Genomic DNA, 13,037 nt, shown 5'->3' with positions numbered 1-13,037 from the left:
AAAAAAAAAAAAAAAAAGAGTTAGCAGTCAAGCTAGAAAACGGAGCGAGTGTAGTTCTGTTTCATAGACCTGTACAGAGCTATGGGTACATGAAGTGGGCGGAGTACACACCTTAAAGGGGAGAGCGAAATGTACTACAGAGCTGTGTTTAGGAATTCATTTAAAGTTTTTGAATTTTGTGGCAAATTTCATTATGTTAAACTTATAATTTTCTACAATGTTTTATCATTCCAAATATTCCCTAATTATATATTCAACTTTTATAATTTCTATACAGAAGAAATTTCTACAAATTTTACTTTTATAAAACCTGAGTCTGAACCTGTTTGAGCCCTGATGAAAGCCAAGCTCTAGGCGGGAGTGTTCTGTACCTATCCCAGTATTTATTCTAGAATGCTGGTTTCTTTCTAGTCTTTAAGATATTTCCCTGTTTAAGGACAGCTTAGCCAGGTATTCCAAAAGTTCTTAAAACCATTCCTGCATAGCAGGGGTGCAGCTGACCCTAGGTATCCAGGACTTGTGTAACTGCTGAAAGTGAACAAAGCTGGACAATGTAGATACTCCTACAACGGTTACCTAGACTGTTCTGAATCTGCATGGACCTTTTCTTTAACAATAAAATTTTCTCTAACAATAAAATGTAACACCTACACATGGCGTTTGTGCTACATTGGGTGTGGCAAGTAATCCAGGTATTATTCAAAGTATTTGGGAGGGTGTGTATAGGATTTATGTAAACACTGCATTTTCTATCTGGGGCTGGAGCATCCAGCTGGAATCCATCCTCCGTGAGTACCAGAGGAGAATTGTTCTTTGCTGGAAGGGAATCTCTCAATAACTATCCTCCTAGATTCATAAATCCCCAGTTATATTTAAAACTGAAAATGAAGTTTTGCCCACCCTTTCCCATGCCTCGGTTGGGATTTCAAATTTGCCATTACATTCACACTTCAAATGAAAAATTGATGTCCTTAAGAATGATGGTTTTTAATACCTAGTCTAGGAACATGACTTGGCTCTTTATTTATTTATGTCTTCTCTAGTGTTGCTCAGTTGAGTGTTGCAGCTCCGTTACCCCATTCCACCTCCACTGCAGCCTCATTCACAGCAGAGTGTCTCACCCTCCTTAAGGCAGCTCCTAGAGAGGTTATGATTCTAGCTGGTTAGGTGGGGGTGTTTTTCATGATTAACAAAAGCCATAGTATCTGTGTGGGTGATATCTAGAAAATGATGTTCCCGTGTAGTGCTCATTCCATATGCATATATGTATTCATTTCTTTCCTGTTTCCAGCGACTAGACTCTCGTATGTCATGTAGGAAGCCGTGTCGTCTGGGAGAACTGAGTTCTTTCATTTTTGCTTTTCTAAAGCTGTACCACTTTTATGCAGTCTTTCCTGAGTAATCTCTCAGATGGATTTATTAATAAGCACTGATAGACACAGGCGCGTATGCCTTTCTGTTGATAATAGTGGGACTGACCCGAATATTTCATCAGTGAATAAGGTATTCACTCTTAGAAGTTAGAAGAGCTTTGGCTTGGGTTTTCCCTCTTTTTTGTGTTAAAGAGAAAACTGGCTTTTCCTAGTTTCTAAGCATTTCCCAAAAAGTGTTGAGTCTTACAGACAAAATTATTTGATCCTAAGTGTTCATAGTGCATTTCCGGACCTGTGTGAACTAAGCAGTCCCTGGGGATTATGGGGGCTATCCCATGCTCAGAAAAGCTGCAGTTGAAACATAAAACCTCTTACTAAGGTGGCTCTAGAGTCTTACAAATGTGGGTGGGTTATGCTAGAATGCCTTTTACCATGTTGCCTCTTCTTTAAAGGAGTTTTTCTGAGATTTTGTGCTGTGCAAAGTCCCCTATTCCTTAAAACAGAAGCATGTTCTTCTTCTGCTTCCCAGTGATGCCAACGCCCCTTTTGCCCAGTGGAGCACAGAGCGCGTATGTGCATGGCTAGAGGATTTCGGCCTGGCTCAGTATGTGATTTTTGCCAGACAGTGGGTGACATCTGGCCATACGCTACTGACAGCTACCCCTCAGGACATGGAAAAGGTAAGGACTGAGCATGAGGAAGAGCTGCCCTATTTTCCCTCAGGCCAATGCATGGGAACTAGTGATGGCCTCCATCTACCCCATACGCACAGGGTGAGCAGGGAAGGCCGAGATTCCCTACTGCTATAGGTTAATATCCCAGGGCACTGGGCAAAGATCTACCACCACCCTCCAGAACATCTCCATCCTGACATGACATCCTCTGAGCACCGAGTTGTCTGCCAGAACTTCACACGTGGTCTTCATCTTTTGATTTTAGGAGCTAGGGATTAAACACCCCCTCCATAGGAAGAAGCTGGTTTTAGCAGTGAAAGCTATCAATGCCAAGCAAGAAGAGAAGTCTGCGTTGCTTGACCACATTTGGGTGACACGTAAGGACAGGCATATATTTATTAAGAATGTTTCTGGCTGTTCCGAAGGGCAAAAGAATGTCCCATTGATTGTATGCCCAAGGATGCGGCTTTCTTATGAAAGGTGGGTGGGTTCCTAATGCTTTGGAATGAAGTGAGAGCCTCAGGATGGTCATTTGTCACCATTCCCCTCGGCACCCACATTGTCTGTTCTTATGACACATCTGTTTTCACAGGGTGGCTTGATGATATTGGCTTACCCCAGTACAAGGATCAGTTTCATGAGTCGAGAGTTGATGGGCGAATGCTGCAATACCTAACTGTGGTGAGGATTTTCCCTTAAGTATTTCTGTGTTCAGCGAACACTCAGTCCAGGTGATCCCGTGATAGTTACCTTGAACTTGATTGTCTTCCCTTCCTCACATTTGGAAGGTCCTGAAATAGTACCAGTGTTACATAAGGCATGCCAAATGCCAAAGTCCAAACCATGGTGGTAAATGGAACTGTTGAGATATCCATGAGCACCTTCCTGAGACATGGAAGGTGTGTCTCTGTTTGGTCAGGAAAGAACAGTTGGGGTCTTTTGTCACCTTAGAAATTGTCTTGTCAACCAGAACCTCTCTCTTCCAGAATGATCTACTCTTCTTAAAAGTCACCAGCCAACTCCATCATCTCAGCATCAAATGTGCTATTCACGTGCTACATGTCAATAAGTTCAACCCCCACTGCCTGCACAGGAGGCCTGCTGATGAGGTGAGGGAGTGTAGTAGCTGTCGAGGTGGGCCTGAGTCAGGACACCTGAAATATCATGGGAGAAAGTGAGGATGACATCATCACAAAATGGACAATGGTACTTAAGATTCTGGTACCTAAAGGTCCCCTTGTCCCTATACTTTATATCTAATGGTAGTCACTGAACCTCTGATCCTACACCCTTACTCAGGATAGTTTCTGAGTCATCATAATGGCCCAGTGATTTGTTCTGACTAAAACATGGAGAAAAGAGAAAAGGAAAGACAGCGTGGAAACAGGTATGGTATCAGTATGGTATCAGAGTAGGCAGAGGAAGCGAGGTCCAGAGGGTCAGAGGAGACAAGGTTCCAAAAGTACTGCACACTTCAGAGTGTGTTACCCTCCTTGCTGGAGCAAGATTAAGTAGCCTTGAGCCTAGACAGATTGGATCTTACTAGAGGGGAGCTAGTGTTGACAAACGTAGAGGACCCATGTGGGTATGTACATAATAATCTTCTATAAACTGCAAGACTTCCGGTGGGCCCCAAACTGAAGGCCTATGGGCAGCTGACCTGACTCGGGTTCTTTGGGGATTTAAAATGCCTACTTTTGCATTCTGTCCTCTTATTTCCTTGCTCTTCAACAAGTGCTCTTGCAGATCTTTGTGAGTGCTGAGCCTTTTGAAGCCTACAAGGCTGTGTGAAAGTATGTATATATTATTATGTTTTATAGAGAGATCTACTTTTTAATTTTGTGTGTGTATATATCACACATGTGTGGGTGGCCACAGAGGCCAGAAAAGGGCATCTGATCTCTTGGGACAGGGTTATAGATGGTTATCAGCCACCTGGCATGGGTGCTGAACCGGGTCCTCTGGAAGAGCACTAACACCTTACACTGCTTAGTCATCTCTTCATACCCAGCTTCAATATCTTGATGCAAATTTCCTTAAAACAATTGGCCATGCCAGGAAGTACTTTCACCTACAAAACACTTGGCTCATAATCGAATCTTTAAAATTCTGTTGAATCACTGAATAAAAATCTATATGTCTTTATTTATTTGTGCTAAAATTAACCAGATGATTAGGGCATAACAGGATGGTGGAGTCGGATATTTAAGTATAAACATTACAGCAAAATTCAATAAGATGCTTGTTTCTTAGAACTGGGCTTGTTCTCAGGCAAATGGCCTGCTTGGCCTGGGTTGCCAGGCCTAAGAATCCCCTGGGACAAGGCTCTTGAGAGGTGCTGACCCCACAGAGGACAACATGGAACCTAATTTCTTCACTCTTCTCCATCACAGAGTAACCTTTCTCCTTCAGAGGTTGTCCAGTGGTCCAACCACAGGGTAATGGAGTGGCTGCGGTCTGTGGACCTGGCAGAGTATGCACCCAACCTTCGAGGGAGTGGTGTCCATGGCGGCCTCATCGTGAGTGGCTCTCTGGGCTGGCCCACATGCCTTGGTGTAAACCATCCTGGTTTGTTTCTGTTACTGTGATAAAAATGCCGATGAGAAGCAGCATAAGGGAGAAGTGGTCTATTTTAGCTCGATTACAGGATTCAGTCCATCACTCCAGGGCAGCTGAAGCAGCAGGAGCTAGAAACTGCTGGCCACATGACACCTGAAATTCAGAGGAGGGGATGAACACATGAATACTTCTGCTTGGTTCCTCTCTTAACTCTTACACCACCCAGAAACCAGCCCATAAAATGGAGACACCCATGTTCAGGATAGGTCTTCCTGTCTCAGTTAACCCAGTTAAAAACAATCCTTCACAGTCACGCCTGCAGGCCACCTTGATCTAGGCAGCCCCTCCTTGAGACTTCCAGATGACCGTACTACTACTGCTACGTTAGGTTGATGACTGAAGCTAAACCTCACACTTTGTAAGGGTCAAGTATGCTCATGGAAAAACTGAGGTTCTTCATCGGGATCATTTCAAAGAATCTGAGATCTCAAAGTGTTCTGGTTGAACATTACCTTACAGAAAGAAAGGTGGCTTCTGAAGGGACTTCCTCAACTTCAGTCCAGAGGGTTCCAGTTAGTCTGGTAGGTTGCGTTAGATCAGTCCTGAAAAAGGCAACTCCACCTGTTCCCAGAGGAACATGGGGGCTGGGGAAGTGAGGGGGTGGTCACCTTGTGCAATTTCCTGATTGCTATGATATGATGTTTATCGCTACTTAGCTCTGTCAAGTGGCAAGGCCAGAAAGGAAGTGTGGAGGTGGTGTCCTAGATGCCATCAGAGAAGACTGGAAAACAGCCTTATCTCAGAGGCCTGTTCCCTGCTAGTCTGTGAGGATGAGGTTGTCTGTCAACAAGCATGTTAGTCTGGTCAAAGCCAGGCCTTGTGCTGGGGAGACAGAGTAGGAGGGACACAGAGCACAGCCTATATTCCGGAGGCAAGAAGGCCCATGGAGCAAGTTTTTACTGTCCCCATCTAGGGAGGGCCCTCAACAGTAGCCACTGTCTAGATTTGTCTGTGTTTTTTTTCTTAGATCCTGGAGCCACGCTTCACTGGAGACACCCTGGCTATGCTTCTTAATATCCCCCCACAGAAAACACTCCTTAGGCGCCATCTGACCACCAAGTTCAACGCCCTGATTGGTCCTGAGGCCGAACAGGAAAAGAGAGATAAAATGGCATCACCAGCTTACACACCTCTGACCACCACAGCCAAAGTCCGGGTGAGCTATCAGAGCCATTGTGGGTGGGACCCCATGGCCTGCCTTCTGAGCTTTCTGTTTGGCATCTGTTAGTAAGTGCCTAGGCCCAAACCAGTAAGTGCAGCCCTAGATGAGGAGCATGCTTGGCTTTTGCTGTAGGAGTCATCCTGAGGTCTGTTCGTCTTTATTAGATCCATTCCCCACTTGGCCTAAGTCCCAGGAAAACAGCACATGTTTCTGTACACTCTACATGCACAGGAAGTAGCTCTTCTTGAGAAGCTGTTCTCTACTCCAGTTCTGCCAAGCAGATGAGAGCTGGTTCCCTTCAGACCAGCCCATCTGTGTGCCACAATGCCCCAGGGTCCTGCCGTCTTGCTAGCACTGGGCGTGCCCCCATAGCAGCTGGTCCTGCTTGTTGTATTCTATGATGGAGCCAGCACACAGCTGACCTAGTGTTATCCAAGCACCTGTCTCATTGTCTGATCTCTCTGAACTCTACAAAGACAAGTCTTGAGTCTGAAAGCTTAGTCTGAAACTAACTGCGGGCCCACAGTAACTCCAAAGGCCAAGCTGCACTCCCCTTGAGCAATCATTGGTCCCTATGGTCTAGCCACGCCTCCTAGTGACACTCCCCTCTCTAAGGATGTAGAACAGGTAGCATGCCTCTGGGAGTCCAGCAGAAGCAGAAGTGGGTGGGTGAAACTCAGGCAAGGAAGAAGGCCAACCAGTCCAGAGGTCTTCATGTCTCTGGATGTTCCTTACTCTTATGCCAGCAGCTGTGGTAAGACAAGTCCCCTGTACTTGACTTCCAGGGAACCTCAGTCCATCTTGGGAAGTAGGAAGTCATTTTGGGGGACAGCAGGCCTAAGTTAGGTTATTTATCTGTCAGCCTTGCTTCAGCATAGAACATGTCATCAAGAACCCTGTTTCCCACAAACATTTTTATTTCTTTCCTCCTGAGCTAGCTCCCAAATATATTGTCTGTCACGTCTGCACACTGACCTGGAAGCTTTTTCTTGTCATCTTTTATATTTGCTGTTTTAGCCCAGGAAACTCGGGTTTTCCCATTTTGGGAACATGAGAAAAAAGAAGTTTGATGAGTCTACGGATTATATTTGCCCCATGGAGCCTGGTGATGCTGCCAATGACAGCCACAGGGTCTACGGTGTCTACGGGGGCCTTAGTCCTCTTGACAACCATGAACTAGATGGACTGGACCAGGTGGGACAGATAAGCTGATGCCCCTGTCATCTGCCTTCTTTGTGCACCGAGAGCTTGCAATAACACCGTGTGCCACCATATAACTGCACTTCCTCCATCCTTGTGCATGGCGTGCAGAAAGCAGCAGTTGTGTGCCTTTGGGCTGGTCTTCGTACACACTGTAAGGATGGTCAGGATATGCAGTTACACAGCTACAAAGGGGACAAACTTTGGGGACTATAGGACTATAGCCAAATGTGGACTGAGGAGAAATCACCTGAAGATATCTGTACATGTTTAGTAATTCTTAATATCCGTATTTCAGCTGGAAACATATGAACAGAGGCAGGCCCAGAGATCCTGGGCAATCCCAAGAGGTTCAGCTCTCAAGCACTGTACCCTATGCTCCAGCTGACAGAAGAATTCAAGTGCCTTAGGCCTGTGGAGCACAGAGTCTTGGCTGAGATAAAGGGACAACAGAGGGTCTTGTAGGCCATGGTGATGATGTAATTTGATTGTACCTTACTATGGGTGGCCATTTCTTTCTGGTAATAAAAACAGTATTTATGTAGAAAGTATGAACCATCTTTAATTCTGTTGGGGGAAGAAAACCAGGCAATGCTGGAGGTAGGGTGATACCAACTACACCACTTAAAGGCCTATAGTTTAGGATTGAACCAGGGAATGGAGCGTCTGTTAGAGAAGTCTGTGGCCCTGTTGCCTTGGGTCTCATTTCCCTCTGTGAAGCATAGAAGGAACTTGGGTGTCACACACACTGGCTAGAGGTCACATCTGTCGCACAGACCGTAGGCTGTTTCCATTTCAGCAGCGTGAGCCTCAGAGTGAAGGGTGGGGAGATGAACAGGCAGCCTTTCTGGCAAGACTCTGTCTGCTTTTTACATTTTGCCCACTTTTGTCTTCCGGAAGAGCAGAAACAGAGCTGTCCTCTTGCTTTAGACACTGCCTAGTTGGTAATGGGCCCAACAGATGGTCTGTGTCTGGCTGGAGACTGACCACGGAGAGATGTGTGCTCTGCCAGTCTGAGGCTCTGCTCAGGAAATTCCAGGTTGGGGCTGGCCAGTATTTGACTCCTGGGTCCAGTTACCTTCATCTACAGAAGAAAAACAGCAGTGTTGCAAACATCTGGAAGGCAAGGCAGGATCGCTGGCTTGTTACAGCCTTCTGATTCTGACCCGGATGCAGGCGGCAATGTTAACACTTGGCTCTTCATACACATAGAAGGCTCAGCCATGGTCTGATACCCAAGGCTACTACCTCCCCTAAAGTCCAGCTTGCCAGGTGGCAATACTAGTATTTGGTTCTGGTACCCAGAGCTACTGACTAGCCAATGCTATTATAGAGCATGTCAGGCCAGGTTTTGTGCCCTGTTGGTTATGTCCCAGTGAGGACTGCATGTACCTGTTTTCAGACTTTGCATGGAATTTGTATTGCAGCTGAATGTCTGTGTGACCTCATGCAACTTTAGTGGACTTGAGTTTTCCCTGCTACAAGGGTTTGCTCTTGATGCCTCCAAGTCTGCAGCATCCAGATAAGGAGGACCAAGTAGGCCAGCAGTACCTGAGGAGGAGGAAGGCCTCTATGCCATGAAGAGGCAGGCAGCAGCCTCCTGATGTTGCCCTCTTAGACCACAGCATTGATATCTGGGGTCCTATGCCTGGAAAGCATCCTTTGTCCAGTAGTAATCCAGAGGCTTTCATCCCTGTGAAACAGCTGGACCACTGGACATGTGTGGAAGGCTGCTTCTGACAAGCTCTGCTTGTGCCCTGCTTCGCCACACAGTGCTGGTGCTGAATGTGGCTTCAGCAGAGTGTGTGCATGCAGTACGGGAATTGAACCTGCATGTGTCTCAGCAGCTGTCACTCCCTGGGGCCTAGAGCACACCATGTCCACGCTCTAGGGAAGACTGTCCTAGAGAGGACAGGCCTGAGTAGAAGGGGCTGTGCATGCCACTGTCTCTGCAAAGCGTAGGCCTTGTTCCTGTGTGCTGACCAGGCTGCTGCCCATTTTACAGATGGCACCTTCTGAAGTCACCGTGACACAAATAGGGCTCCTCTCCCAAGACATCCATCGCCTCACGGTACGATTCCGATCCCCCTTCCTTGCAGCATAGCTAGTGAAGCCCAGTAAACTTCTGCCCTGTCTGTCCACAGGGCAGGAAAGGATGGTGCTTGCTTGCTAGTGGATCCGACCCTTAGCCAGCCCTGAGGCACACAGCAACTTAAAGGCCGGGCATCCTCTACTGGCCCATTGCTGGGCTCTGAGCCACCACAGGGCATTGGAGGCCCACGGGCCTTTCATCAGAGTCAGCCTGACATACAAGGCGTTGGATCCGTTTCCTGGGCTCAGAACTGGTAATGATATAATGATGACCAAGCAGTTATGGGTAAACTGTCCAGCCAGATCAAAGCTCTGGCTCACTTCTAGCCCAGTGAACACTGACCTACCTTCTTGGCACAGAGAAACATGCATTCCCACCACTCCTCTGACATCATGAATATGTTCTGCAAGCTAGGAGAGCCTGCCATGCCCAGGAGTACTAATCAGTCCATGGGGAGGCAGCTTGGTCCCAAGGAAAGAAGAACTGTTTTGTTTTGTTTGTGGAGGGTGGAAGGGTCAGGGGTAGGGGTAGTTCAAGTCATTTGCCTTTTACTGGCTCTAGGAGCATAGGTGTGCCATGGTCCCTCTGATGCTGACTTTGGTTATCTGTAAAGCAGGGATAATGATAGCCTTCTTGTAAATCACATGGGAAGACCAGAGGTAGCAAGGCATGGCCACCTACCCACGGTTAGAAAACTATATAAAGGCAGGATGGAGGAGTGTCTCATATCTAAGCAAGACCACGTCAGGGCAACAGGCTTTGTCTCTCAGCTCATGCAGGGGCATGTCTCTGTACAATCTTGGCCTGTGATCTCTAACAAACCTTTGGTGGTCTTGAAATAGTAAGTTTACCACTAAGACAAAAGGCTTGGTTTTATCTTGTGTGCATGTATATACCGATGGTGGGGATTGAACATTGTGCAAGCAAAGCGAGTGCTTATGTACTTGTGTACACCAAGTCTCGCCCTCACCCCATTTTCATCTTAACATTACTGTCTGTTCAGCACTCAATGCTCAGGCTCCCTGAGACTCCATAACTTTGCAGGTCAACGGTATTGGGAGTGGGCCACTTCCAGTTTCCCTCTGTTTCTTAGGAAGATGCTGTAGGGTAGCCTTGGCCTATGGACTATTACACTGCCCTTTTGGCTATGTTCTTACAGACTCTGCTGAGCCAGGACCAACTACTGAATGACTCGCCTGGCTGTCCTTGACACTGATGACTGTGGATGACATTCTTCATGGCTGAGAGCCCAGAGCGGCATGTGTGGGACCTGAATGTTTACCTCAATGGGGAGTTGGCACAGAGCCATCTACAGAAGCCAGATGGTGCTCTTTGGGGTCCCTCGGAAGTAGGTGCTGGCAGGAGCAAAAGCAGAGGGATGAGATGCCCAGAGGTGTCCCTGTGTTCTTCAGTGCCGTCCATGATCACTTTTCGCTACAGATTTTCTACCTTTTATACTTTTATATACAAATTGCAGACATTCTTGTAGACAGGGAAGTGTTGTGTTAAATGCAGAACAAAGGCAGTGATTTCTTAGTTCATAAAAGCCTTTGCTTGGAAAAAAGCTGTGTAAACTGTTGTGATTGTTCTGCAGTGGCTGGTGAAGTTCTGGGGGGCCGGGGATCCTCTGGGGCTGCTTCATAGAAGTATGTATTTTCACTTCTGGGAGCCTGGCCCTGAGAACCAGCACTCCTTTCTAGATCTTCAAGCAACTTCACCCACCTGCATCTGCTGAAGTAGCAGACAGTAGTGTGGTATTACTGCTCTGACCAGCAGGTGGCGATAGCGGTCCCTGGGTCATGGGATTTGAGGCACAGCTGCTAGAAATGGTAAATTTAGGAACTTCTGTCTAACCATGCCTCCCTTGGCCCAGTGCCAAGGTGGAGCCTGTCACCTAGAGGTTGCTAAATTAAAATATTTTCCCATGTCTCAGTCTGCTGTACAAAATGCAGGAGTGAGGACAGGATTCGTGGAGTCCATGTACTGTGATTGCCCTTCTGTACAGGTTCCTAATCCTGTTTATGTCTCAAAGTGACCCACATGGGAAGGAAGAACACACAAAGCCTTTTCCCTCTGTGAGTCTGGCCTTCAAAGCAGAGAAATGTGAAAAATGTTCGTAAGTGGGAGTTAGTTGATCGAACCCGTTTGGATCTTGCTGTAATTCCACCCAGGCAAGTTCTGGCTGCCCAGTGTGTTCCCTACATAACCACACATTGTGAGCTAAGTGCAGGGCAGTCCAGTTTATTACATGAAACTGGGAGAAAGAGGCATCGTGCCCAGCCTCCAAGCCTGGAAGCCCCCTAAAACACCCAATCCTCTGAACTCTTCTTAGGTCTACACCCAAGAGACCAGCACCGTGCCCAAGGGTACATGGAGAGCCACTTTGCAGGTACTGTAAATGAACAGTGAACAGGGTGAAGTCAAACTCACTCTGAAACAGGAGAGGGACCCGCCAAGGATTATAGGAGATGTTAATAGGTAAAAATCATGTCCTTGGTATAGCCGAGCTGTTCCAGGCTAGGGTGAGCCATATCCTGGATCATACGTGGTGGACCACACACCAGGATGAGTGTGGTCTCCCCAGGGGGAGGGAGGTGCTCCTTGATCATGTCAGCAGTGACAAACCCCGAGCTGTACTTCCAGCCTGGAATGAAACAGAGCAAGGAAGAAGTGTGATTCTGCATTAGCCCCTGATGCTGGAGACCAGGCTGCCCTACAAAAACTCAGAAGTCTGCGTTGCTGGTTCCCATGTAGACCCAAGGGACAGAAAGGGGGTTTCAGTCGTCTGCAGCATTTACTCCAATTCCAGGCTCAAGCCTTGGTCTCAGACTCGGGATGATGTCTCTTTGCTCTAAGCACTGAGAAGAGTGAGGAGGTCACACTGGTGTGGTGGAGTGTTTGTGGAGTTGGGCAGCACCCTCTGCTGGACAGCATGATATATGCCAAGACTGGTGGAAATCAGGGAGACATGCAATGTGCCATGCACGATGTAAGGTACATAGTGGTTCCTAGGCGCTAGCGGGAGCTGGCTGAGGCTCAGCTTACGAACACTGCTGTCCACAAGAGGTTGGCTGTAAGAGGCAGAGTAGCCATGAGCAGTATGAGAGGGTAAGGGGCCAGTGTGTTTTAGGTACAATGTGCTGAGTGTGGAGGACAGGTGTGGCTCAGTCTATCCTCAGCACAGTGTGGGGAGAGCACAGGTGTGCAGCACCTGTCCTTGACTCCCCTTTACAGGTGTGCAGCACCTGTCCTTGACTCCCCTTTACAGGTGTGCAGCACCTGTCCTTGACTCCCCTTTACAGGTGTGCAGCACCTGTCCTTGACTCTCCTTTACAGGTGTGCAGCACCTGTCCTTGACTCCCCTTTACAAACCGCTGCTCCCATCTCCTCCCATCAATGTACAGGTGTGCAGCACCTGTCCTTGACTCCCCTTTACAAACTGCTGCTCCCATCTCCTCCCATCAATGGCTTCACTTGTGTGCCCTGTACAGACCAAGAGCCCCAAGGCAAAACAAGCAAACAGAACCTGGAGCTAGTCTGCAGGTGTGTCAAAGGGTGAAGCGCGCTCAGAATAAGAGAGTAATAAGGGCCATACCATCGGGAGGCCTGTCCAGGGTATACCACAGGTTGAACTGGTCAGGGTGAGTCGTGGCGGTTTCTTCCAGCTCCTTTCTCAGCAAGATATCCTCTTCTGTCTAGAAAAGAAGCAACATCACCAACATCACAAAGGTCCCTTGGGAATAGCCCATAAGCCCACCTCGATTGAACGTGTGGGTCTATGCATTCATGCCTGAATTGCCACTGTCCTAGCTTGAGAGCTCTCCAGACTCCCTGTTCCTCCTGCACACTGTACCCTCTCTATCAATATAAGGAGCTGGTGGGAATCAAGCACTCGGGAGGCAGAGGCAGGCAGTTCT

General features: G+C 47.6%; 2 protein-coding genes across 5 annotated transcripts in view; one reads left to right on the top strand and one right to left on the bottom strand.

Annotated features, from left to right (window-relative positions):
- Positions 1-10,651, top strand: part of Ppfibp2 (PPFIA binding protein 2) — a 154,053-nt gene extending 143,402 nt beyond the window's left edge. For 2 of the 3 annotated variants that reach the window (XM_026781537.1, XM_013347713.2), the window contains 7 exons: positions 1,903-2,053; positions 2,313-2,424; positions 2,640-2,728; positions 3,034-3,156; positions 4,441-4,566; positions 5,634-5,822; positions 6,846-7,312. In XM_026781537.1, coding sequence (XP_026637338.1) covers positions 1,903-2,053; positions 2,313-2,424; positions 2,640-2,728; positions 3,034-3,156; positions 4,441-4,566; positions 5,634-5,822; positions 6,846-7,040 — 985 coding nt within the window. In that variant the 3' untranslated portion in view covers positions 7,041-7,312. Of the gene's footprint in view, positions 1-1,902; positions 2,054-2,312; positions 2,425-2,639; positions 2,729-3,033; positions 3,157-4,440; positions 4,567-5,633; positions 5,823-6,845; positions 7,313-9,033; positions 9,100-10,279 lie in introns of those variants that run through there. The other variant, XM_026781536.1, reaches the window with a different exon arrangement.
- Positions 10,652-11,345: 694 nt separating this feature from the next.
- LOC101979093 (NADH-cytochrome b5 reductase 2) overlaps positions 11,346-13,037 on the bottom strand; it is a 7,279-nt gene continuing 5,587 nt past the window's right edge. For both annotated transcript variants that reach the window (XM_026781459.1, XM_005351095.3), the window contains exons 8-9: positions 12,716-12,815; positions 11,346-11,764 (exon numbers count right to left, since the gene is read on the bottom strand). In XM_026781459.1, the coding sequence (XP_026637260.1) occupies positions 11,592-11,764; positions 12,716-12,815 (273 nt within the window). In that variant the 3' untranslated portion in view covers positions 11,346-11,591. The remainder of the gene's footprint in view (positions 11,765-12,715; positions 12,816-13,037) is intronic.

Source organism: Microtus ochrogaster, chromosome 8, assembly GCF_000317375.1.
Source record: "Microtus ochrogaster isolate Prairie Vole_2 chromosome 8, MicOch1.0, whole genome shotgun sequence".
NCBI classification, from domain to species: Eukaryota; Metazoa; Chordata; class Mammalia; order Rodentia; family Cricetidae; genus Microtus; species Microtus ochrogaster.
Note: the sequence above shows the minus strand (reverse complement) of the source record. Positions and strands in the feature narration are given on the sequence as shown.